Source organism: Callospermophilus lateralis, chromosome 18, assembly GCF_048772815.1.
Source record: "Callospermophilus lateralis isolate mCalLat2 chromosome 18, mCalLat2.hap1, whole genome shotgun sequence".
NCBI classification, from domain to species: Eukaryota; Metazoa; Chordata; class Mammalia; order Rodentia; family Sciuridae; genus Callospermophilus; species Callospermophilus lateralis.
In genome coordinates this window covers 32,838,847-32,864,952 of record NC_135322.1, presented here as the reverse complement: position 1 = coordinate 32,864,952, position 26,106 = coordinate 32,838,847, and the positions used below count along the sequence as shown (strand labels likewise).

Sequence of the window (26,106 nt, the reverse complement as noted above, 5' to 3'; positions counted from 1 at the left end):
GAGCTGGGATCCTGCACTGGCCTTCTGGCTTTGTAGAATGGGTCATCACCATGCAGTCTTTTGGGGACAAACCCAAGAGATTTCTGTTCCCAAACAGTCCCCAGGAATCCGTGCATGTCTCCTTCGTGGGTTTCTCCTTTGGTTTGAATTTTGCCTCCTTACTGTGCTTTATTTAAAGTACTTCCCTGGACTCTGGGGCACTGGGGGATGGGAGCCACCATGAGGCAGAATTAAAGTGGGTGAGTTTTAGAAAGACACCTGAAAGCCAATGGCAAAAGTCCACATCCCATGCACCTGCCCAGTTGCCACCACAGTATGATGGCTTCTCCTTTTCCACCTTTCAGATTTCCTATGAGTGCCTCTCCTTGGTAGAGTCTAACTTGAAACCATGCTGGCACGGAGCCTGGGAAGTCATGTGTCCATCTTGTCTTTGCATTGCAGTGGAGAATGTAGAAGGGGTGGCTGTTGTGGTCCGGGGGATGGGCCTTGAGGACCTAATCCAGGGGAGGGCAGGAGGAAAGAAAAGAAGGAGAACAGCTAAAGCATGGAGCAGGGAGGTTTGAACACGTGGTTTTATGTAGCCCCTTGGAGAAGGACATTCTCTTCTTGAATTTCACCCTGGACCCCTGTTCTTTCCTGAAGACCAATTGCAGCCAAGAGAGCAACTGGACCACTGCAGACCCGGGAGACATGCTGGACAATCCTCAGCTGCCCTTTTACCAACTGGTGTACGGCCTCAGCACCCTGTGCCTAATCTGTACAGGGATCTGCTCCTCAGGGACTTTCACCAAGGTCACCAGAAAAGCAACTACAGTCTTGCACGACAAGCTCCTTGACAAGGTATGGATTTGGGTGCTAGATATGCCAAGGCTGAACCCTGACCTTACCTAACTTGGTTTTTGATTTATAGAGAAATGGAGCAGAAATGAAGCATTTCCATATCCGCCCCCCTCCATCCCCCCAGTTTCTCTTAGTCTTAATGTCTTGCATTACTGTGGAACATTTGTTAAAATGAATGAGTCAATTGATACCTTGCTAATATTAACTAAAGTCAACAGTTTGCATTTGGGTTCACTATTTGTATTGCACATTTTATGGGTTTTAACAAATGTATAATGACATGTATCCACCATTTTAAAATCATAAAAAAGAGTTTCCCTGCCCTAAAAATACCCCAAATCCCTGATTGCTTTTTCTGTCTCCATAGTTCTGCCTTTTCCCAGAATGTCATAGTTACAAGGGAGTGTAACTGGTTTACTAGGTGGGTAGGGATTGAGGAAGGTGCCTCAGAACTCTCCTGCTGTTGGAAGAATGAGTTAAGAGTTCAGTGTCCCTTGGTGGAGGGTTAAGGGACACACCAATGCTCGCCTCTGTTGGCTGAACCCTGTCACATTTAAAGTTGCTGATAATTTCCCCAAGTGCCTGTTGTAGTGGGTATGGTCATCCTCATTTTACCTGTGAGATAACTGGAATTCCATGTGCATTAGGGGTTAGAATGTGCATTAAGTGTTATGCATGTTAGATACACTTAAGGCATCACATGTTGGAATACCAACACCACACCTCCTAGAAATATCACTTCTTCCCCTCACCAGATATCACTACTGATAGATACTGTTACAGGCTTGCAGTGGTGAATGAACATTGTGGGAAGGGTTTGGGCTATAATGGGTTTATGGTCTAATGGGGGAGAAAGGGAAGAAAATGGGCCACTGTAATATGATGTGCAAGTGGACCATGGGATGGAGCACACAGGGCTCTAAGAATGTAGGAAGCACCTAACCTTGGCTTGGGTGTCGGGGAAGGAAGTCGGGAGTGGAGGTAGTCCAAGAAAGCTTCTTGGAGGATGCAGTCACTCCTTGAAGGATGAGTTGGGGTTTAGCCATCTTAAGATTAGGAGGCGGAGGTCGACAAAAGCAGAGCATTTCTGGGGAAGTGAATGGAGTGCAGAAGGCTGGAGCTCAGAGGTGTGAGCTAGGCGCTCTGATAGGAGCGCGTGGAAGGGAAGGAAGAGACCCATCATTCTTGGTAGATTGAATGCAAGTTGTGTTACTGTTAAGTGTTTCAGTCTCAGGAGGATGAGGCAAGAGCTTTCCCTCCTTCTCAGGTAAGGTGACTACCTGGCAGGTAAGCCCAGTGCTATCTGAGGCCCACCATTTACCATCCAGGCAGCGGTACAGCACTTGGCCCCATGGTCTCTACAGGAGCCTCTGGCTGCCCTGCTCCAAGATTCTAGAAATATTCAGAAGCTAGTCCTGCAAATGATGTTTTATACCTTAATTTTAAGAAATATCCAGGTTTCTTTCCATTAGAAAGTGTTTAATATTTTGAATATTTCTCTTTTTCTAGTTCTTTTATGACTTTATTTTTTTAAAAGAGAGAGTGAGAAAGATAGAGAGAGAATTTTTTTTTTAATGTTTATTTTTTAGTTTTCGGCGGACACATCTTTGTTTGTATGTGGTGCTGAGGATCGAACCCGGGCAGCATGCATGCCAGGCGAGAGTGCTACCGCTTGAGCCACATCCCCAGCCCCATCCACTTGACTTTTTTTTTTTTTTTTGTGGTGGTGCTAAGGATTGAGCCCAGGGCCTTATGCATGCAAGGCAAGCACTCTACCAACTGAGCTATATCCCCAGCCGACTTTAATTTGACTTTGTAGTTTTAAATCATGAGTGAAGGATAAAATCTCTGAAAAACTCAGCTCAATGGTAAGAAGAAGAACAACTAAACTAAACCCAAGCAACCAACAAAAACATTCCTGCTTAGTTTTATTTTAGGAGGCAACCAAAAACCCTCTTCCCTGTGTCTCCAGCATTTGCCCCTAATCCTCAATGATCCTGGGCTCAGAAGGACGGTTCGCACACTCCCAGCAGCACTGAGGTCTGTCCGAGTGCCCCCTACTCCATAGCACTCAGACTTCCCCTTGGGTGCTGGGAGTCCTTGAGGGAATGACCCTTTTGCCCTCTGATTTCTTGAAGTGATTGTAACAATTCTGATTGCTTTAGCTCAAGTAATTAACAAAAGATTCTGGAAATAAAACTAAAGTCATTTTGGAGACAGAAAAAGTACTAAGATGGTAATCTGCTCCCGTGACCTTCTTAGAAAGCAAACATGAACAAGAACTATACAGGCATTTGCGTGACAGCTGCTGCAGGGGCCCTTGGTGGCTCTGTTAGTTACTGTCTCTGAATAGTCACAATGTTCCTTCTTCTCCTACCTTTAATTTTGGCCTTAATAAATCCTATTAGTTTTTATTAATTTCTATTTCTTGCATGGTGGCTTTTGAGAAATCCATAGGGCAGTGAAAGTGGTCTGTCCGTCAGCACCACGGGCCTTTAAGAAGCGCCTACTGTGAAGAGCTGGCTGTGCTGAGGGTGGGGGAAGACTTAAAGAGGCCTGTCCAAGTCATGGCTTTGACATTAATATTTGGGTGACCTTCAGCAAGTCACAAAGCCACTGCCCCTCCTCTGAGCTTCATTGTTCTTTTTTCCATCTGTTAAACAAGGACACTGAACTAGATGCTTATTAGAGTCCTTTCAGTTGGAAACGTTCTTTGATTTCCAAAGGACCTCATGTCCACTGGCTTTCAGAGATCAAGTTGGGTTCCACCTTCAAGATGGAGCAATCATGGTGAAATACAACCCAAGAGTCCTAGTCTTGTGAAATTTAAGTGGAATTGCTGCTATTCACCTTTAGCCATCCTGAGTGACAGTCATCCATCCCTTCTATAGAAAATGTTAGGAGCTTCATATAGTAAATTTTTTTTTCTACATGCACTTCAATTTCACAGCAAGACCGGCATAGAATACCTAAACACAGAAGAGACCATTCATGCAAGAAATCTAATGCATACACTTCAAATTGATCACACTGTCATTACATCTAGGGCCTTCTGCAATTACAAGGTGATGGTTTTGGAAAGTATAGCCCCCAGCATCAACATCTAGAAAGCAGTCACCACTTCTATGTGTGCTCTCTTTTTGCGTATTTTTCTTCATTTTCCTTAATCAACTCTGCTGTTGTTGCTGCTGCTTGGCAAAACTGGTAAAGACCAAATTGTAATCATTGAACATAGCACTCTGGCAATCAAGACGTTTAAAACCTTCAATCTTCTGGGGTGAAGAAAGCACTGTGCAACAGTTAGAACTCTGATTAACAAACAAGGTGGTCACAAATTTTCCTGGCTTGATGACCTCCACAACTTTGCTGCTCAGGTGATCCTAAAAGGTCTGACTTAAGTTTGTTTCCAAGCTAACATAAGAAAATTCTGGTTCTGGTGTGATGTGAACAGTCCAGTAAGTTCCACCTGATTTCATTCCATTCATTGAACATCTACAAGGATTGAACAGGGTGGCATCAGTGACAGATTCCACTCGTACCAGTGACATCCTTTGCAGTAACACCTTTTCTCACGTAGAACTGGTCCATAAATGCTGGATCAAGCTCACTCATCAAAAAAAATTTCCAGGGTTTAATCTGGTTGGCTTATTACCCAACTCTCTGGGAAATCCAGAATCTATAAGTACCAAGAGTCAGAATTTACAACATTTATGAAAACAATTCAATTTGGTTTATGCACAGTGTACTATTTCTGCAGGTATTATCCAAAATTCCCCACCGACAAGGCTTTCATCCTCATTAGGTGTTAGCTTCAGCCTAACCATCTGGGACTGTTCTATTAAATTGCTGCTAGAATTTTACATCCAGTTACCTTTACTTTCTAGAACATAGTTTCTACTAATGTTATCGAAACCAGTTTCTACTTCACACAGATGTTTTTTTTTTTTTTTTGCAACAGCAATTAAATTTTTTTTCACAAGACAAGTCCTTAAGAAAATGATTCCCTTTACTCATTTTGTGTATTACTGTTTTAATAATTGTTTCTGCATTTGTAGTCCTTTGATTTCTTCCCTCAACCTGGTGTCTTCCCCTCCAGCCCCACAAATTAAGCAATAAACTTAACACTGCGGGTTTATATACTAATATTATACACCAGATGGGCAAAGAGGGAAAGTCTTTGGGCTTAATTTCCTTTTAAGGACATATTAATTTGGCCCCTTTTTTATTGGCATGGGCTCTTTTGGAAGATAGATGACAAAATTAAATGTCTCCCACAAAAGAATTTTAAGTATCCAGTGTTGATTAGCAGGGATTGAGATTAGGGAATACTGACTGAACTCTACACTGCCTTCTCTGCTGTGCTCTGTAATAAATGAGATTAACTTCTAATGGAGTACTGTGCTTTTACTAACTTGCTAAGTAGTGGTATTAAAGGATTTTTATCACTAAGTAGTTAAGTAGGGAGATTTATCCTATAGCTTGTACTGGATTCATTCAGTCCTGTTAGAGCTTGTATCATCCACCTTAACTTTTACTTTCAGTAGCCATTGCCACTAATTTTCTTTAATAGTAATATTGTAAACTTTGGTTTAAAGCAGAAACAGTGGTTTTTCCATCTTAAGACTTACAAGTTCTGTGATTAAGTGACACAAGTGTGTATTCTGACTTCATCTGTTTCTCTATCATCTCCTTCTGTGACATGCAGAGGATCAAATGTATGACTGCCAGGTTATTCACATATTACCATGTAGCAGAATATATGGGTGGATTTTAAAAAATTAAAATTCTAAAAATATCCAGTGGAAAATGACTAGTAATATAGGCTTCCAAGAGTTAGGATCTTTTAGTTATAGTTTTAGCAAAAACTGCAGTATTGAAGCAACTGAGAGCAGAGCAAAATTGACTAAATTTTGTATTTCTTGAACTCACAATATTTTCTTGATAATTTCTGGATTGATGCAGTGATGCTTTGTTCCTTCTGTAATTATAAAGGAAACACATTTTTCAGTGTTTTTTAAACATGCAATCTACTTGGTTTGAGATCAAATGGTTAGACACTGTTTTGACGTATAGCTCATGCATGCTGTTGATTGAGTGTTTCATTGAGGAAGCTTTCGATTAATTTGATCTGTTTGATTCTGTAATGAGCACAGAACCTAATGTTTTGACTTGCTCTGTTGTGAGGACTTTAACTTTAAAAGTGGATTTTGTTTTGGAGTGGTTTCCCAGTAGATCAGTAATGTTTGTTAGCTTGAGGTCTGATTTTTATTTTATTAAAATTTTTTTTTCCTTTCTCCTAATAGACTTAAGACTTCTAATCCTGAAAACTTGCACAAATTTGTGTGGAACAAAGCCTAGAGAAATAAAAACTGTAGATGCAATAGAATCTATCCAGGTGTGATAGAAGAAAACTTTGGTGCCATGTTTTCTTTCTTCATTGGTGTCAGACTTAAATCCGTTGAAATGTATTTCTGTATCACAATTAAAGCTTCAATAAAAGTTTGCTTACTTAAAAAAAGAAAATGTTAGGAGCTGATATTGATGAAATGCTTACTAGGGGACAGACACTGTTCTGAGCCCTTTCCATGTATACTGACTTATAATTCACAGACCATATTTACCCTCTTAGATGGTACAACTCATAGGTGTTTAGGATATTTGCAGAAATATGCAAGCCTTATTACAACTCTATGAAGTATGAGACTATAACAAATGTAGACCTTGAGACTCAAAATAACTTGCCCAGGGTCAGACAGCAGAAGGTGGAGGAGCTGGGTAGCCCTGGAATCCAGGCAGGTGGACTCCAGAGCCCATCCATGCTCTATGCTTCCTCCCCGGATGGCTGTGAAGCTTCATCCTGCACCCCTTCAGAGCCTAAAGGAAATGGGCATCTTTGTCCAGTTCTAAGCAAGGCCTGCTGCTATGTTCATGGACCCTGTGGATTTTGTCCCTGCAGGTTTCCTGCTGCCCCATGAGTTTCTTTGACACAACCCCAATAGGCAGACTCTTGAACTGCTTTGCGGGGGACTTGGATGAGCTGGACCAGTTGTTGCCCACTGTGACTGAGGAGTTCCTGCTCCTGTTTTTGATGGTGATAGCCATTCTGTTAATTTTCGGTTTGCTATCTCCATACATCTTCTTGATGGCAGCCATCGTAGGCGTTGTTTGCCTTGTCTACTATATGTGAGTATGTTCTTTCCCTGTATAAGTGGGGTTTGAGACTTGGGGTACAAGACGGGGGCCAACCCAGATTGGATGGTTTCAGGGGTGGATGGCCCCAGTCACTCACCCTCATTCTCCATGCAGGGTATTCAAGAGGGCCATCAACGTGTTCAAGAGATTGGAGAACTACAGCCGGTCTCCTTTATTCTCCCACATCCTCACCTCTCTGCATGGCCTGAGCTCCATCCGAGTCTATGGAAAAACAGAAGACTTCCTCAGCCAGTGAGTCCTTCTGCTGCCCTCGGACAGTGATGGGGAACCAGGGGGTGGGCAGGATCCAGAAGGAAACAGAGCTTCTGGGGACAGTGTCATCTTTAGAAGAATCAGAACAATGTTTCATTCCGTATTTCTCTGAGCTTCCAGAATCTCATCTGTAAGATGGTGTTTATAAGAATAAAAGTGGAGATGATATGGGAAATGTTTGCAAAATTTTAAAGACCTATGGTTAGTTTATGTATACCCTTGACTCTCCATAGCCACCAGTTTGGCATCCATGGATTCAACAACTTGCAGCTCAGAGATATTGGGGCGGGGGTTAGAATTGTGCCTGAACTGAATATGTATAAACTTTTTTTTCTTGTCATAAATAATACCATACAGCAACTATCTACATAGCATTGACATTGATTAGGCGTTGTAAGTATTGTAGAGATGATTTAAAGTACACGGGAGGATTGTGTAGGTCACATTGTGACTGTTTTATAAAGGAACTTGAGTATCCTGGGGTTTTGTTAGCCTCAGGGGGTGTAGGAAGCAATCTGCATGCTGAAGGATAACTGTGTGTGTGTTTTTTATGTTTAATAATCAGGTATATTATTATGCAATTAGGTTATTTTATTATTATGCATTAGGTTTTTTCTTTCACTTCTGAACAAATATCTCATCTAAATAAATTAAAGAGAAACAACAGCTTTCTGAATAGCAGAACCCCATTCACTACTCCCCATTCACTATAGATCTGTCTTCTGAATGTTTGTTGAAATAAACAAGGAAATTCTGAGATTGTAGTTGAGGCTTAATGGCGTAATATGAGGTAATCTACTTGTAGAGAATAACTGAACTTGGCCTTCACCTATAAGAAGCTCAGGGGTGGTGAAAGAGAAAACAGGGACACATATTTTTGTAATAACACAGGATTGGATAGGAAGGAAGATAAAAGAAGGGAACTGATAAGATAGCATGGAAATTCAGTGGGAGAAGAAGTGGTGGGGGAAGCTTTGGGGAGAAGATCATATCTGAGCTGGCCTTGAATGCTGGGTGAGATTTAGCCAGGGGAGACCATATAACCCTGGGTGAACCATGGTGCCTAATCTCCTACTGGCATTACACTGAGGGGATCAAGGCATGGCTTATTCTTTCAGTCCACACTGAGACCCCGCTGTGCCCAGCACCCACAGAGTACACAGCAGGGAAGAAGACACACACCATCCCTGCCCTGAGGCATAAAGAAGGGTGGGGGGACACAATTAGACTATGGTGAACTGGAGCTGCCCTTAAGGAAGATCTCAGAGGAAGAAATTGGGCAGAGATCTAGATGAAGTGAGGGTCAAGCTTAAGAAATGAAGTGGATCAGAACTCTCCAGATAGAGGGATCAGTAAACACAAAGCCTCCAAGAGGGGAAAAGAGATTCAAAGGATAGCAAGGTGACCTGAACAGAGGGGCCACCAGGTCTAAAATTGTAATTAATCTGGGAAAGCCTCAAAGTAGGGATAATTGAATCACTTTGGGAGGGTCAGAAGCACAGAAGCTGGATTGGTTTGTGCAAAAGTTCAGAAGATATGGACAGAATGATTCACAAGGCCACTGTGCTTTGGGTGACCACTGCAGTGGTAAGAAGATGGTTTTAGTTGGAATGTAGATGAATGTACTTTATTTCAAAAATCAAAAGTTTATTTGAATATACCTTAGAAAAATTCAACTAACGCATCAAACCCATTTAAGGTAGTGATAAAAATTTCTCTTAATTTAATTATAGAATATATTAAGTCAATTAAAAGGAAAATATACTATTAATTTGGGGAGAAGATCTAGTATAGGTTGTGTATTGATTTGGTAAATTGTGGTGGTGGTATATAAAAATTGCAAATTTGTAGGTTTGTTTTGGTTGGAAGTGATAGAAAAAATGAGTTCAAACTAGCTTAAAAAGGAACGATGTTTAAGGCTGGGGTTGTGGCTCAGTGGTAAAGTGCTTGCCTGGCATGTGGGAGGCACTGGGTTCAATTCTCAGTGCCTCATGTAGATAAATAAAATACAATTTTAAAAAAATTTAAAAAAGAAAAGACTTAAAACAATAAAAATATTAACCATTGCTAAATTAGAGGGTATGTGAATGTTCATTAAATCAGCATTTTACTTTTTTTTTTGTACTTATAAAAGTGTTTATAACAACAGGCTGGGTCAGATCAATGAAGAAACTTCAGGTGAGTCCTGACCCAGAGGCTCAGGTGATGTCCCCAGAGACCCTGACTGGCTCTCTATTGCTCGGCCCTCCTTGATGTGATTTCATTTTCGAAGTCTTGGAGACTTCCTGGAAGCTCCAGGCTACCCTCATGGTAGCAAAATGGTAGATTCTGTTTGGACAAGGATTCCCGTGATCCTGCTACAAGTGCTCATTCCCTTCCCTCACTCACAGACCCTGGCAATTGCTCATGTCATTGACCCAGGTGTGTAACTCACTCATCCCCCCAAAGAATCAGTCATGGATTTAGGGGAAGAGTGGATGCAGGTGCCCACAGAGCCTACTCCTCAATTGGATTAGCTCTATCCAAATCCATGGTTGACAAAAGGGTAAGGAAGAGGAGGATATCTCCCAACCCCAAAAGAAAATTCACGTTTAACTGGTGGGAGTGGGGTGCTGCAGGATTCGAGCAGTGTCCTCATGGGGAGCCCTGGGCTGGACAAACACTTGGTGCTCAGGTTGTGCTCTCCTTTCTCAGGTTTCAGAGGCTGACTGATACACAGAATAACTACCTGCTGATGTTCCTGTCCTCCTTGCGATGGGTGGCATTGAGGATGGAGATCTTGGGCAACCTGGTGACCTTGGCCTTCGCCTTGTTTGTGGCTTTTGGCTTTTCCTCCTCTCTCTATGTCTACAAGCTCATGGCTATCAACCTTGTGCTGCAGGTGAGAAGGGATTCTTAGGGCAGCTCTCCTAGGCTGTGCCTATCCTCCGCCTGCAGCCCCTGGGCAAACCCAGGGGTCACAGGACTTTAGGATTTGGCCATTTGAGATCTTCTGAGGTCTGTGCCCCGCCTTCTCTGTTTTCTTGTGGTCACCTCTGTACGGGGGAGGCTACATTTAAAGTCTGTATTTAATGGACTCATAGAACTTGAGAATGAGAGGGAGCCCATTGCTATAGAATCTCCCACACTTATTGTATAGACGGGGAAACCGAGGCCCAGACAGAAGAAGGACTTGTCTAAGCAGAGCATTCGCAGAGCCAGGACAAGCCCTGACCTCCTGGCTTCCTAGCTGATGTTTTTGTACTTAATTGCTCATATCCTGATTGGGTTGTCAAACTTGCCTGAATCACCCGACAAGGTGGTTAATATGGCAGCTTTCCCAGCCCCTTCGGGTGGGGGCAGGGCTTCTAGTCTTGAACGTGTGCAAGGCTGAAACAGACGGCAGGGCCTCCACCAGGAGGTCTGGGTCTAGGTGGAGCACAGCCATAGAGATTCTGAGTCCCTTCCTGCATCAGGCTTAGGAGTCCAGCTTTGAAAATGGATTCTCTAGGAGATTCTGAGTGAGTGACCTCTGTGCCTCTTGGCCTGAGAGCCCTGGGTGGGAGGAGGCGTGGAGAGGGAGTAGCTGGTCGAGGGTCATCGTCCAGGGAAGGGCTGTCCATGGGAGACTGTGAGGCCCGAGGCCGGCTCAGGGGAGCCTGGCTGTACAGCACCAGGGCCCCTTCCTGAGGCGTGACTCTTTAACTGCCCCTCTGTGCTCATGTGGCCATTTTTTCTAGTTGGCTTGGGATGGCAGGTGTCTCCCTGAGCTCTATCTATCCTCAGTGCTGAGGAGTTATTTTGGATATGCAAAGGGCTTCGCTTCTCATCTGTTCCAAGCACATATTTGCACCAGGGCGTGTCCTGTGTGGATAGACACACACCTGTGTGTCCAGAACCAGCCATGCAGATGGCCGTGCAGCACTCACACTCAGACACCTGCGAATGCAGTAGGAGCTGGGGTTCTAGGGGGCTTATGCTAGGCGGGTGCTTCACCAGGCACTTGTACACACTGCTTCCCTGAAATCCCTCCTGAGTGCTGCAGGACATGGGCCAGGGAGGCACAATTCAGGGGTCAACAACAAATAAGGTGGTGCCCTTTTAGGTACCAAAAATAACTTCTGAGCCTTGGGGACAGATAGAGCTCAGTGAGACCCACGAGATCCCAAGCCAACTAGAGCATAGGCCACACAACTGCACAGGGCCAGTTAATGAATAACCCCCCTACCCAGGGCAGGGGTGCTCTGGAACTGTGCCAGCAGGTAGAGCCTCTTCTGTTTAATTCTCACCACGATGCACAAGATACACCAGAGGGCTTGACAATGTGTGGCCTGGGATGTCCAGGTTCAAACCAGGCCTGGCCCATTACTGTGTGACTTTGGGTAAGTTTGTTAACCTCTCTGTGCTTGGGATTTTTCATTTGTAAAAAGAATGATAATACAAGTTCTGAAATCATAGATATGTGAGAAATAAACATTAGGACCAAGGCACGTTGAACATGTTGAATAGTGGCTGGTGCAGGTTAAGTGCTCAGTGAATGCTAACTATTCTCAGTTCTGTCTTATAGGCCTAGAGAATTTGAGTAACTCATGTTTCCAGAGGTTTGTCCATGGTGGCTTATGGCTATAATAGACCAGTAAAAGTGTTTCCCAGAGTTCTGTGAGCCACCCTAGATAATTTATGGAACCAAGGAAGAGAGCCCAGGAACCCCAATTTACAGAATTAAATAGAAGAGGCTGTACCTGCTGGCACAGTTCCAGAGCACCCCTTCCCCAGGGAGGGGGTTATTTATTAGTTGCCCCCTGTGCGGTTGTGTGGCCTATGCTCTAGTTGGCTTGGGATCTCAGGTGTCTCATTGAACTCTGTCTCCTCCTTCCCTTGTATTTTTTTTTTTTTTTTTTTGGTGGTGCTGGGATTGAACCTAGGGACACGCTACTACTGAGCTACATTCCCAGCTCTTTTGATTTTGTATTTTGTAACAGGATCTTGCAAAGTTTCCCAGGCAGGCCTCCAACTTGTAATCCTCCTGCCTTGGCCTCCCAAGGACCTGGGGTTACAGGCATGTCACTGTGCCCAGCTTCCCCCTCCCCACACATATTCACACACTCACATGCAGGAGTGCACACACACACACACACACACAAAATGCAAAGTTATTTCCAAGCCTTCTAGAACTCTGGGGAGAGGTTCCAAGCTGATGTCTTGGGAGCATTGTAATCATTAAGGCCCAGAGATCCTTCCTAAGTGTGCAGGACATCGACCAGGAGTGCAAAGTTCAGGGGAAGGCCGTGCAGTGCTGGCACGGCCCTGGGCACAGTCCTGTGGCAGGGAGCAGAGGCCCATCTCTCCTAGGGTCACTGTGGACTCATAGGCCCCTGCCCTTCCCGGAGGCCTAGCTGGACTTCTGTTGTGATGTGAAACCCTCAGTGCATGTTCCCTACTCTCCTATGCTCCATCCACGCGGAATGCTCCACCTCTGGTCGCCAAGTTGTGCTGGGGAGCCCTCCCCCACCAGCCGCTAGTGCTGCAGCAGACTGACCAGCAGACACCAGCTGCTGTCCTCCAGCCCAATTCAGTTCTGACACTGTGTGCATGGACCAGGCGTCAGAGCCTATGGATGGGGGGTTAGTCCCAGCAGACTGCTCTCTAGGCTCAAGCCTGTTACAAGTACAGGCTGCAACCTGTATTTCTGACCAGCTGGCTGTAAATTGGGGTCCTGTGCTCTCTTCCTTGATTCCATTAATTAGCTAGGGTGGCTTACAGAACTCTGGGAAACACTTTTACTGGCCTATTATAAAGAATATTATGAAGCCGGGTGATGAGAGTGGTTCAGAAAAGGCATGTGGGAAGGGGTGCAGAGCTTCCGTGCCCTCTGTGGGCACACCATCCTCCAGGTGCCTCCATGTGCTCAGCTACCAGGAAGCTCCTGAGCCCTGTCCTTATGGGTTTTATTGCATAACATGACAGTGGATCCTTGGCCGTTAGTGGTAACTCAGTCTTCAGCTCTCCTCTCTTCTCTGGAGGTGAAGGTTTGGGGCTGGAAGTCCCCACCTCATAATCCAGCCTTGGTCTTCCAGGAGGCCAGCCCCATCCTGAAGCTACCTTGGCCCCTCAGTCACCAGCCAGCTCACTGCATGCAAAACACATTCTTATAACACTGGAGATGTTGAGTTAGGAGTTTTTGGCTTGGAAACAGGGACTAAGGTCAAATATGTATTTCACAATATCACAGCTCCACAGTGGTCCTTGGGAGCATTCTTTCTTCCCGGTGTCCACTGCCCTGTTTGAATGTCTCGTCTCCATCCTGGTTAGCACCCTCTTGGCTCCCCTACCCCCTGAACACCTTCCATTCCACCTTCCACTCTCACCAGTGAGCTTTAGTTACAGTTTCCATCAGGTCACTGTCTTGTTCAGAAACCTTCAGACTCTGTCTCCTTGTGCACCAAGCTTAAGATCTGAAACCTGCCTTCCAGGACCCCAATCTGGCCCCGGGACCCCCACATGCATTCTCTAGATGGTCAAGCCACTACCCTCGTAACTTCTGCATGTATTCTTAAGGAATTATGTTCAAGCTTTAGGTGGCAGGAATAACAAATTGTGCTGCTTTGCAGACCTAAGAGGTTTCTCATTAATGCCAGAGATGCTTCTCGCTGCAAGACAAAGGATCAACTCAAAATGACCTTGATCATCTGTTATAACCAGAAGGCTGGGGTAGGGTGGGTCTTTATTAGTTGATTCAGTGGTCTAGCATGAACCCACAATCATTTTACCCTTCTATTCTGTAATCTACAACCTGGCTTTTGTCTGCAGGGTTTTCAACTTGGGGGTCACAAAGGGACTGCTACAGCCCCAAAGAACAAGCCTCACACGAGAACAGCTAAAGGCTGGAGAGGAGATAACTTTTCCCCATGCATCCCTTTTTACAAATAAGAGTTTCCCAGAATGCTCTAATCTATTTTTCACACTTCATTGTCCAGAATAGCATTATGGGTCCACTCCTAAGGCAGTCATTAGCAAGAGGAATAGAATTGATGTGATTTTTTTAAAAAAATTAACCAAGCTTCCCCAAAGCACAAAGCTGCCAGACAGCTAAACATACTTGAGGGTCTCCTGATAAGTCGGGTCTGACATACTGGGGGACTGGAAGAAAGGCAGTCTCCCAACCCAGCCTTGACCTCCTTTTCCAACTTAGTGTTGGGATGGCCACCTTCTCTGAATAGAAGAACACACAGAAGCTTTTCCTGCCCTTTCACTCACTACGGACAGCTTGTAGGTCCCTGAGTGTAACATTCCTTTCCTACTTTCGGGGCTTATGTAGGCTGGTCTCTCTGTTTGGAATTACTTTTCCAACCACTTTTAGCTACTAGATCTTACCTTTCTTTAAAAATATAAGTCCATTTTCATGTATTTCAACTCCCCTAGGAACCTTTTCAATGGCCCTCATCTGGGTGTCCCTTCTGCTGAACCTTTGGCTCTCCACCCTGAATCTGTCATGGAGAAATCCCTTGGTACTGCCAGTCTCTGGTGACTTGTCTTCCACCTGAGAGCTCCTGAAGGACAGGGGTCTACCTGCTGCCTTTTGGGACCTGGGGGTTGCCCCAGCGCCTGACATAGTGTATTGAATGGATGTATGATGACCTTGTCACTCCACACCCTCTGCATGTTCTGTTTGCCTGTTGGGTGACAAACATAAAGACTGAGGTGTCCCACAGTAGAGAGACAGACGCTATCACCCTATACTCGTGCATGATTACCCTACTGGTGTGACTCTGCACTAGGTACAGCCAGAGGAATGAGAAGCTGGCCTCCATTTGTGTACTGGGTGTCAAAATGCATTCTACTGGCAGGTATAACAAATTAGGAACAAACTTAAAAATCAAAGAAAAGATTGAGGTCTTAATCCCTATACTGCCTCCAGCTTCCAGATGATTCTGCTTGTCATCTTCTTGGGCCTCAGTTTCTGTATTGTGGTGCCTCTAATTCCTAAGAATCCCTACATTCCTCTAGCCTGGGTTTCAGATCCTGAAACAAGGACTTGGGGGCGCTGCTTATCTGGGAGATGCTCCCAGGAAACAGGATGGAGGGAGCAGAAGAGTGAGAAGAAATCGTCACGGGAGTGTCATCAAGGCCCCTGCCCTTGGTTACTGAGGGTCAACTCTACTGGGATCTCCTGTGAAGCATCTGAGACATTCCCAGGATTGTTCCCCCAAAGGCTGAGAGATGGGGGCATTTATCTACCAGCTCCTGTTCCCCATGAGTTGAGGCTTCTCAATAGTCCTTGCTCCACTGTGTCTGGGGTGCAATTTGCACGGTGGCTCAGTTGAAGGTTTTGAGCAGAAAGAAGAGACACATGGAGGGAGCTTGAGGTGCAGCAGCATCAGGGCGATGGAGTTGCCCGTGGAGATTTCAGAGTAGCAGCTACACTCAGAAATGCCTGGTGGGGCAGGAGAGCTCCATCCATCCTTGGAGGGAAATTAACTTGCATCGAGGAGTTGCTCAGGGGCAATGGCAGCTCGTGGTTTTCAGGAGCGTTGAGGGCCTGAGGCAACCCCCCCCCCCACGCCCCAACAGCTTCTTGACCACTTGAGCCTCCTCCTTCCTTCTAGCTGGCATCCAGCTTCCAGTCCACTGCACGGCTTGGCTCGCAGACAGAGGCGCACTTCACGGCTGCAGAGAGAATGCTGCAGTATGCAAAGGTGGGGTGCGGGTCTGGGGCTGGTGGGGAGCTCCGCAGGGTGGGCCATGGCTTCTGGGACCTCTGCAAGTCCTGCCTACTCCTGGGGGCCCTAGACTCCCCAGGACTTCTGCTCATCATCCTCAAGCTTTTCTGCACCTGCTGGCTCATCTTGACTACATCCTTCACCGCATCCCTGAATATACAGGGAATAATCTTCTCAGAAATAAGAGGTTTGCCCAAATACAATAATAATAATCATCATTATTATTGCTTCTATTTGTGTCATAGTAGTTAAAATCACAGCTCACCTGAGTTCAGGTTCACACTTTGCTGCTTGAACCAGCTGTGTGACCTTGTGCAACTTATGCTCTCTGTTCACTCTCTCTAATATGGGAAAGATGATAGTATCTCCTTCATTGAGCACAGTGAAGACTCAATAATGTTATCATCAAGATTGAGCCCTTTCCATGGACCAGGCACTTGGCTAAGTAAGCCCTTTATGCAAATTGTCTCATGATATTACAAAACAGTTTATGAGGTCCATTGAATTTTTTTCCCCATTATTCAGATGAGACGCTGAGGCTCGCCCACAGCAAGCACATTGCTTCATGAGATGACACAGCCTGGCCCTGGCAGAACCCTCTAAAGCTGGGTCTCCTGCCCCTGTGATGACATTGTGAATCAGGGATTCTGGTTTAATGCCAAGGAGCTTTGTTGTGAGACCAACTGTCAGTGGAGACCCATGGCTTTGTAGCCAGGTGAACCCTGCCGTTTCTCTAGTGCTGTCTCCTCCCAGGGCACACAGTGGATACAGTCTCCTGGGCGTAGAGGTAGGCAGGTCTGGCTTTGAGTTCCAGTTGGTCTGCTCATAAACTGTGCTTTTAAGTCATTTGACTTGTTGGAGGCTTTATTTCCTGTGAAATGAATCTTAAAAAGCCTGAAAAGTAGGATGAAGATGGAGAAAGTCGGAGCAAGATTTCTGAGCTGTAAAGCGTAAGGGTCAGTGATTCTGCTGCCCGTGTCATCATTATCCTGGATCCTAGTTCTTCAGTGCCTCATGGTAAATTAGGAAAAGTGCCCTGTGTCAGCAGCGAGGGGGCTAGCTAGCTGGATTTCTTATCCTTCTGGGACAAACCATATTCGTTCCAGGTATGCATGGAGTGAAAGGATGTTCCTCTCATCACACGGCAGTAGCTTGACCATGGGGTGGGACAGGCCAGGGTGGGTCACAGGAGCTGGAGGCCAGTGTGTGCAGAGGTGGACAGAGGTTGATCGTGACCACTGATTTCTTTTTCTTTCTTTTACAACAAGATGTGTGTCTCTGAGGCGCCTTTACACATGGAAGGCACGTGTTGTCCCCCTGGGTGGCCACAGCATGGGGAAATCACATTCCAGGACTATCAGATGAAATACAGAGACCACACGCCTGTCGTCCTCGATGGCATCAACCTGACCATTGGTGGCCAGGAAGTGGTGGGCATCGTGGGAAGGACGGGCTCCGGTGAGCTGAGTGTCCCTGGGGAACATTCGCATCCTCTCCTTTGGCCTTGGGTACCAGACCACTTTAGCATGTGTGTTAGGCCCTCTGCTAAGTAGACACTGGTGAGCCACCAAAGCTGTGGGACTCCAGTGGAGGAGACGTATGTTCAACAAACCATCACATAAAGAAACAAAGGTGATAATTACAGATTGCAGTGGACACCATGAAGAAAATACACGGGGTGGTGTTTTAGGAGTCATGAGACAGTGCAGGGCTTCAGTCAGAGTGAGGAGCAGGGCAGAGTAGCATTGGGGTCCTCCTGTCCTTCCTTCCCTCTCTCCTTCCCTTCCTGGACCTCTCATCTGCCTCCTCTTCTTCCTCCTTCTCCTCCTTTCCTTCCTCCTTCCTGATTTCTCTCCTTTCTTCCCCTGTTTCTTTTGGGATATGGTCCACACGTTACTCTGCATTGTCCAAAGGCACTCTTCAGACCTGCTTCTTGGACTCCATCTTCACTCCTTGGACAGTCCAGGGTGACTGGAGCCTTCATGGGTCTCTACCTCCTCAGTTGTACCTTTCAACCCTGCAAGCTGGAAGAGCTCCCGGCACTGTTCCTTTAAGTGTTGTTCCCTTGCTCTTCTTATCTGCCAGTTGGCCTGGGGTGGGGGGGTGCTGGGAAGTGGCATGGATGAGCTCTCAGTAGACACTGGTCCGGTTCACTGTTTTCATATAGTAGATATCTGTTGAATACCTACTATACTCCTGGGAACTGCATTAGTCAGTTCTTTTTGCTGTGACAAAGTACCTGAGAAAATAAATTTAAAGGAGGAAAATTTTATTTTGGCGTACAGTTTCATGGGCCCTTGGCTTTGTTGCTTTGGGCCTTTGGTGAGGCTGAACATCATGGTGAGAAGCATGTGGTAGAGCAGGAGAGGTATCCAGGAGAGGAGGGGGGAGCAGGCACATACAAAAGGCCAGGGACCCATTGCCAGGGACCACTTCTCCAAGCTGGCCCCACGGCGTTGTAGCCCATTCAGCTATGAGCTCATGAATGGATGAGTCCATTGATGATGTCAGAGCCATCATGATCCAATCAGTCTCTCAAAGTTCTGTTTGTGAACCCTGCTGTACTGGGGACCAGGCATTCAACACATGAGCCTTTGGGGGACATTGCAGCTCCAAGCAGAATTTAAGGGGAAACAAAACACATGGCTTCTGTCCTCATTGACCTTTGAGCACAGGGTTAAAAACTCAAATGCCTTTAACACAGATGAGTGGCCTGGGCCATGAGTGGGTCAGGTGCTTCCCTGGTGCCCCGGCAAGGCTGGTCTCCCACACCACTTGTTTCTCCAGGAAAGTCCTCCTTGGGTGTGGCTCTCTTCCGACTCGTGGAGCCCACGGCAGGCAGGATTCTCATCGACGGTGTGGACATCTGCAGCATCAGCCTGGAGGACCTGAGGTCCAAGCTGTCAATTATCCCCCAAGACCCGGTCCTGTTCTCGGGAACCATCAGGCAAGTGCTGGGCTGGAGGCCATACCTGGTGTGGAGGTCAGCCTCGTGGGGAGAGTCCCAGGACAGGGATTCCAGCGCCTGCCTGCCTCATGTTAGCACCGCCTCAATTTCTGGGCCTCTGATCTCTCCTCCAGTCAGGCCTGCCTGGTCCACCTCACTAAGGTGTGGTTTGGGGTTGAATGAGGTCCTCAGACAGGAGCCTGTTGTAAACCATCATGTCCTAAATGAAGACAAGGCATGCTTCCATTTTGTAATAGCCTGATAGGATTGGTCAGCACCTGATCCCCATTAAGGATCTGCACCATGGCTACCATGTTCTTTTGTGTTCAGACGTGACTTACCCTCTTCCCTCACCACTGGCCCACTGGGTGAAGCCCTTGGGGTGGTTGTTAGCAAATGCTTCTTCTCGGGGGGCGTGTTCTGGGCAGTGAGGGAGTGGGAAAGGACCCAGGCAGGCAGCGAGTGGGGCACATGGAGCCCAATCTCTCAGCAAGCAGTTTCACGCCTTCCACTTTCTGGAAGTCAACCCCGGCACAAGCGTCATCCAAGTTAGTGTTTTTACCATTTCTAGTTATATATCTGAAAGAGGTGAGGACAGAGACTTGAAAAGATATTTGTATACTTGTGCTTAGAATAGCATTGTTCACAAAAAGATGGAAATAACTCAAGTGTTCTTCAACATATGAATGAATAAACAAAATGTGGTGTATGACTATATAGCCGAATAGTACTCAGCCTTGAAAAAGAGTGAAATTTTGATACATGTTACAACACGAATGGACCTAGAAATCACTGTGCTAAGTGAAATAAGCCAGATACAGAAAGACCAGTACTACACGATTTCCTTTATATGAGGTAGCTGGAATAAGCAGATTCGTAGAGCTAGAAAGTAGAATAGAGGTACTAGGAAGTGTGGCAGGGGTGAAGGGAAAGGGGGAATTGATTCATGTGTACTGAGTTTTTGTGGTAGATGATGAAAAAGTCCTGGGTATAGACAGTAGTGACAATTATACAACTTTCTTAATGTGTTTACTGTCACTGAATTGTACACTTATAGGTGGTTAAAAAGACAAATATTACGTTACATATATTTACCACAAAAACAAAAACAATTAAACCCAGTGGCTTATGCAAAAAAAGGTGTTTGTTGCTTCATAATATTGAGAGGCCCAAGGCTGGATTCGAGGACCCAGTTTCCCCCTGGCTCTGCCTTTGATTCATTTGTAAGGTCCACCTGAGGGCCCTAGGGGGTTCTGTGCGTCCTCTTCCCGAGGCAGGATGGTTTCAGCCTCTTGTTCAGCTGGTGAGAAAGACTGGCTTCCTGGGATTGCCTTAAAGTCCTCAAGTGTGCTCTGATTGGTTACCTTCCAAGCCAGGCCAAATCAGTGTCCAGGGATTGCCCTGGGCTGATTGGCTGATGCTTGGGTTGCTTGCTCCACCCTGGGGCAGGTCGGGGACCCCCCACTTGAAACACATGGGCTCCATGGTTGGAGAGGAGGGGGTGTCCTAACACAGCTTGGGGGTCGCTGTCTACAGAAGGAGTGGGTGCTGGAGAGAGATAAGGAATGATCACTCAAGGCTGTTTGACGAGTTCTCTGAACCCAATAATCCAATTCTAACCATTCTTGGTCATTTACTGTGTATATAAAATAAAGTGCTCAAAGGTTGGTGAGGTCATTGAACCTTGTTCTTCCTCTCACCTGACAGATTCAACCTAGATCCCTTTGACCGTCACACAGACGAGCAGATCTGGGATGTCTTGGAGAAGATATTCCTGACCAAGACTGTAAGTAGCCCCCAGGCCCAAGTCTGGGTCTCAGTTCTTTGAGGGGTCCCTTCCCTAGGTATCCTGGAGGCTGTTGCCTTGGGTCATGGTTTAAATAATCTCACCAGGCGACTTGGAATTCCTCAACAATAGTTGATGGCCCCGGTCACCAACAGTGTGTTCTGTTCTAGGTTCACCAGCACACACAAGGCTGATAAGGTCTTTGCCCTCCTGGTGTTTATACCCCACAGGTGATAAAGACAAGAATAAATAGAGATACTTTCAGATAGTAGCAAGTGCCATGAAGTTGATAGGATCCAGTGGAAACTCCAGTGGGGGAGCAGCCCCCTTTGATAGGCTGGCCAGGCAAGACACCTTGAAGGATGTGACAGTTGAGACCAAATACTGAGGGGGAGCCAGGAAAAGGTCTTTGAGAGAACATCCCAGCCCAGGAGCTTGCCTAGGCAGAGGCCCTGAGATGAGAACGAGCCGGTGCTCCTGAGGACCAAGAAGACCAGGGGCTGGAGTGCAGAGAGGAGGAGTATTACAGAAAGCGATGGAGAGTGTTGTGTGGCCCCCAAGTCTCACCCACAGTGACCCACATGTGGTCTCTCCTGCCTCCATGTCTCAGATCTCAAAGTTCCCCCAAGGGCTGCATGCAGAAGTGGTGGAAAATGGTGGAAACTTCTCCGTGGGGGAGAGGCAGCTGCTCTGCATTGCTCGAGCCCTTCTTCAAGACGCCAAGGTGAGACTGTCACTACCAAGTGGCCGTGAGGAGCCGCAGGTGACGTGGGGTGACCTGCACTCTTCCCTCCTCCATTATCACAGGACAGCGGTCACCATGCTATTTTTTCTTTCCACCAAAATCCAAAGGGCCCCTGGTTTTGCTGATTGTCATTCCACATGTTTGTGTTGCGGCTAGGCATGGTGGCGGGGAGAGTCTCAGTCTGGGCTCCCCCTTACACTGATGTCCCACAACTAAGCCACAATGGCAGCGACTGGAACCAAGTTAGAAAGCTCTATTCCCTGAAGAAGGCAAAAGGTCAGAAACCCATTGATTTAAAAATTACCTCCTGGACATTCTCCTTGAAAAGTGTACGCAAGACATTCTTTTTGCCTTTACTAGAATCAGGAGTCAGAGGGACAATTGCTCTGGGGCAAATGGCATTTAAAAGAATTTTTTTATGGTGCTGGGGAGAGAAGCCAGGGCCTCGTGCATACAAAGCATAGGCTTTACCACTGAGCTACATCCCCAACCCGTTTTAAAAAATTTGATGTAACAGTGTTTCTCAAAGTTTCCAAGATATTTTTCCTTAATTTTATTACCAGGGGTATCCAGGAACAAACTCTCTCACAAGTGAAGCAACACACACACACACACACACACACACACACACACACACACTTTTATGTGCATACATACACTGCCTCCATACTCACACATATATGTACATGTGTACACAGAGCTATGCACAAGTGAATGCACACACTCACACCATGGTTAGTTAATGATAAATGCAAAAAATGTTGGTTGGTGCAAACCGTCAGAACCGGCAGAAAAAAATCTCAGTGGGGCTTGTAGTGGGGGAGAAAGTTGCAAAAGGGGTAAGATTTTTCTCTTCCTGTTGTGCTGTGTGGCCCCTGAGTCTCACCCACAGTGACCCACATGCAGTCTCTCCTGCCTCCATGTCTCAGATCTCAAAGTTCCCCCAAGGGCTGCATGCAGAAGTGGTGGAAAATGGTGGAAACTTCTCCGTGGGGGAGAGGCAGCTGCAGAATTTGCAATATGTTTGTAGCGCTTTCTTAATTTCTCAGTTCCTTCTTTCACAGTTACTTAGTCACTTGGTGCTGAAGTTGCTTCCTCTGTGTTGCTTCCCAAATTTGAGTCATGTCTTTCTGACTTTTGTCATATCTGCAACCCACCTGTCTTATAATAAATTTGCTGATGATACACACTTTTCAAAAATGGACTTCTCCTGACCAGTAACATTTGTGAAAACATTGTTTTCTGAGCTAGTTTTCTAATGCATATTGTTAATGAATCATCACCAAAATGTCAGACTAAGAAGAGTGCTTACTCATTTACTGGCTAAGACCATCTCATATACTCCCTGGGGTGGGTTTTTGACCCCCTTTGGGGAACATAGATCTATTTTAATTCAAACAAATGGGAAGGCAATTGATAAAGCAAGCGGTTGACTCTGGGGGTTGGGGTGTAGTTCAGTGGTAGAGAGCATGCTTTGCATGCAGAAGCAGCACACACACACACACACACACACACACACACACACATTTGGCCACTGGCCCTTTCATTTCGGGGAATTTAATTCTCTGGTCACTAAGATGTAGTTAGCTCTTGGATAAGAGGCTATCATTCTCTCCATAGTGCAAGAGATAATTAGAGCTTAAAGTGGGTTTTCAACTCAGTTTCCTCATCTGGCAGCTAAGGAAACGGAGGCCTGGTGAATTAGGGTTAGAACTTGGACTAGGCCCAGGCCTCTGGGGCCCCAGGAGGCTGCCTTTCACCCCTTATTTTGTATCCACCAGATCGTCTTTATCGACGAAGCCACAGCCTCCATTGATCCGGAGACCGACACCCTCATCCAGCGCACGATCCATGAAGCCTTCCGGGGCTGCACAGTGCTGGTCATTGCTCACCGTGTCACCACTGTGCTAAACTGTGACCGAATTCTGGTCATGGGCAATGGGAAGGTGAGAGCCCAATCCCTGGGCTGGTGGGAGGCTGGATGCCTGCTCAGGCCGCGGCACAGACGGCCTGTGAATTCCCTCCCCTTCCCTGAGCTTAGCTGTGGCCCTGTCTCTTCCACACCTTTCTCCACCCCCCAGGTTGTGGAGTTTGACAGGCCTGAGGTCCTGCAGAAGCAGCCTGGGTCATTGTTTGCAGCCTTGTTGACAACAGCCCATTCTTCACCAAGCTGAGGAGGAGTAGAGGCGCCTGGAGACTGGTGGCTGAGCTCAGGGGACGGCGTGGGGGCAGCTGTGAGGCCTGCAGTCTCTGACCTTCTTTTCTAGAGATGGCCACTTCTCCTGGAAGCAGGGCTGACATGTGGGGAGGGTGCTGGGAAGGAAAAGGAGACAGAGGCAACAGAATCTGGAATAGGTCACTCTGTGACTCCCCAAACCTTAGATCCCCAGTCTGGTGTCATGCCATGGGGTCAAGTGATCAAGTGTCTCTTTTAAACTCATGCCAAATAATTTTAGAATAGTGTAACAGCTTATTACTATAGTTTTCTGATCTGTGTTGGAAGTGTTGCAAATTGATGTATTGATTTTGTTAAAAATTAAACTGAGAAAATAAGTCACATTCTTTGTTCTGCTTTCTCTGTTAGCTAGGACCTATTCAGTTCCAGGGACAAAAATTCCCTTACGCTGACTTCTGGAAAAGGAGGCTCATGTAACAGGAAGCTCCAGAAAAAAAGTTCTGGGCTGGGTACAGGTATGGAAAGGACGTCTGTCTTGAGGACTCTGTCTCTCTTCTGTTGTCCCTCCTTTCCTTTGTTTGGCTTCAGTCTCTGGCCACTTTTCACTTCCTGGTGGCAACATGGCTGCCAGCTACCAGCTCAGCACCCCAGGTCTTCTTACCTCAATGATTCGAGCAAAAATGGGCTGAATCTCATGGGGTCAGCTTGGGTCCTCACATGTGAACCAATCATGTGCTTGGCTGTTGGAATACAGTGACTTTTCCAGGCCCAGTCACATATCAAACCAGGGCCTGAGGGATGGTGTCAACTTCCCTGAATTATCTGGACTCAGTACAAGATTTTTTTTTTTCCCTCCAAAATAAAATTAGGATGCTATGACTATGTGAAGGAAGAATGGATATAGTTGCTGGATAGACCCCAAATAGTATCTACTATGCTTGTTTACTGATTAGAAACATAAACAGGTGGTATAGAAAGTTAACTTATATACCAACTAGAAAGAAGATCACTACTCCTTCCTCCGATGTGTTTATAGATATATAAATAGAAAAGGAAGCCATTTCCAATTTACTTCTAAGGAGACCTCATTGTTGGGGGGGGAAATAGGTTTCAAAATACTTTTGCTTTGCCTTCAAATTATAGTGTCTGATGTTCCAAAATTCCATAAGAAAATCCCGTGAAGCAATATTTCCCTGTTTCTTGCACTGGGATAGGTGCTCGGGATGTAATGATATCCCTGCCTTCATGGAGTTTGGAATCTTGTGAGGCTAAGTAAACAGTAAACAAGTAAACAGGTTGTTCCAGAGCAGAGGGCCAGGAGGTGACCACATGGTGAAGGGGATTTGGACATCCAAGCAAGGCTTCCTGGTGGAACTGAGGTCGCAGTTTACTGAGACCTGTAATGAACAATATTTACTCAGATGACGAGTGTTGGGCAAGAAAGATCTGTTCAAGACCAAGAGAACGGCAAACACGTCCCTGCAGGAATGAACTGCCTGCCACAGGGGCTGACGATGCAATCTCTGGATCAAACAGAGATTGCCATCTCCACCGGGAAACGGTGTCAGGTGTCCATTATCTTCTGTTACCTTCTCCTTCTGAATGAAAGCTTTTTTAAAAAAAAAAATCTTAAAAATCCATTTATCCTTTTATTACCTTCCCTAATCATTGCTTTTTAAAATTATTTTTTTTCACCTTTTGGGGGCCTGGAGATGCCTGGGAACCCCACTTGTACCATGCCACCCCACCTCTGCATAGAGTTACCGGGTGAAAATGACACCCCTCACCTGGCCCTGCCTTCCTTCCAGAGCTGCCGTGGGGCAATGCCCTGCAGTACCTCAGAGAATCAAAATGCATTCTGCTGTCATACATACCTAATTAAAATAGAAAGATTAAAACAAACAAACAAACAAAAAATCTGTGTGCTGTGACCCATAATACTTCTCTCAGTGTCCTTTCCCAACCAACGAATGCAGCTACTGCGTTTTCCCCAAGCTGACCAGCAGATGGCAGTCTCTTCCCAAAAATGTGGGAAGGCCTGCTGCTTTCAGAACTGGGAGGATCCATAGAGAATCCAAAGAAAATGTCAGAGGACAGGAAACAGAGCCCACTGCCACCAGAGCTACAGGACTCCATTCCACCTGCTTCCATCCCCACCTCTGTTCCTGGTATGATTCTGAAGGTTGGCTGCATATTGGAATCGAATTCCTTTGAGTGTTTGAGATATTGATATTTTTTCCTAGTGGCTCTGATTGTGTTGGTTTGTATGGAAATTGGGTGTAAGAATTTTTAAAAGTTTTAGGAGAATCTAAAGTGTGGCAAATTTGAGAACTATGGGCTCCAAGTTCCAATAAAACAGATTTTTTTTAATAGTAACACTAACAAACCATATCATAATATTTTATTTCTTAAGCTGAGTGGAAAATGGATACTTGTATGTTTTTGTTT

The 26,106-nt window shown here is 45.9% G+C and overlaps 1 protein-coding gene and 1 pseudogene across 1 annotated transcript in view; one reads left to right on the top strand and one right to left on the bottom strand.

The window, feature by feature from the left end:
• Positions 1-23,656, top strand: part of Abcc11 (ATP binding cassette subfamily C member 11) — a 60,277-nt gene extending 36,621 nt beyond the window's left edge. The window contains exons 19-29 of the mRNA XM_076837555.2: positions 643-840; positions 6,797-7,023; positions 7,147-7,284; positions 10,000-10,186; positions 15,891-15,980; positions 17,273-17,462; positions 18,792-18,951; positions 20,659-20,737; positions 21,348-21,461; positions 23,264-23,428; positions 23,564-23,656. Of these exons, the coding sequence (XP_076693670.2) occupies positions 643-840; positions 6,797-7,023; positions 7,147-7,284; positions 10,000-10,186; positions 15,891-15,980; positions 17,273-17,462; positions 18,792-18,951; positions 20,659-20,737; positions 21,348-21,461; positions 23,264-23,428; positions 23,564-23,656 (1,641 nt within the window). The remainder of the gene's footprint in view (positions 1-642; positions 841-6,796; positions 7,024-7,146; positions 7,285-9,999; positions 10,187-15,890; positions 15,981-17,272; positions 17,463-18,791; positions 18,952-20,658; positions 20,738-21,347; positions 21,462-23,263; positions 23,429-23,563) is intronic.
• LOC143383367 (S-adenosylmethionine decarboxylase proenzyme 2 pseudogene) lies at positions 4,008-4,537 on the bottom strand (annotated as a pseudogene).
• Positions 23,657-26,106: the final 2,450 nt, after the last annotated feature.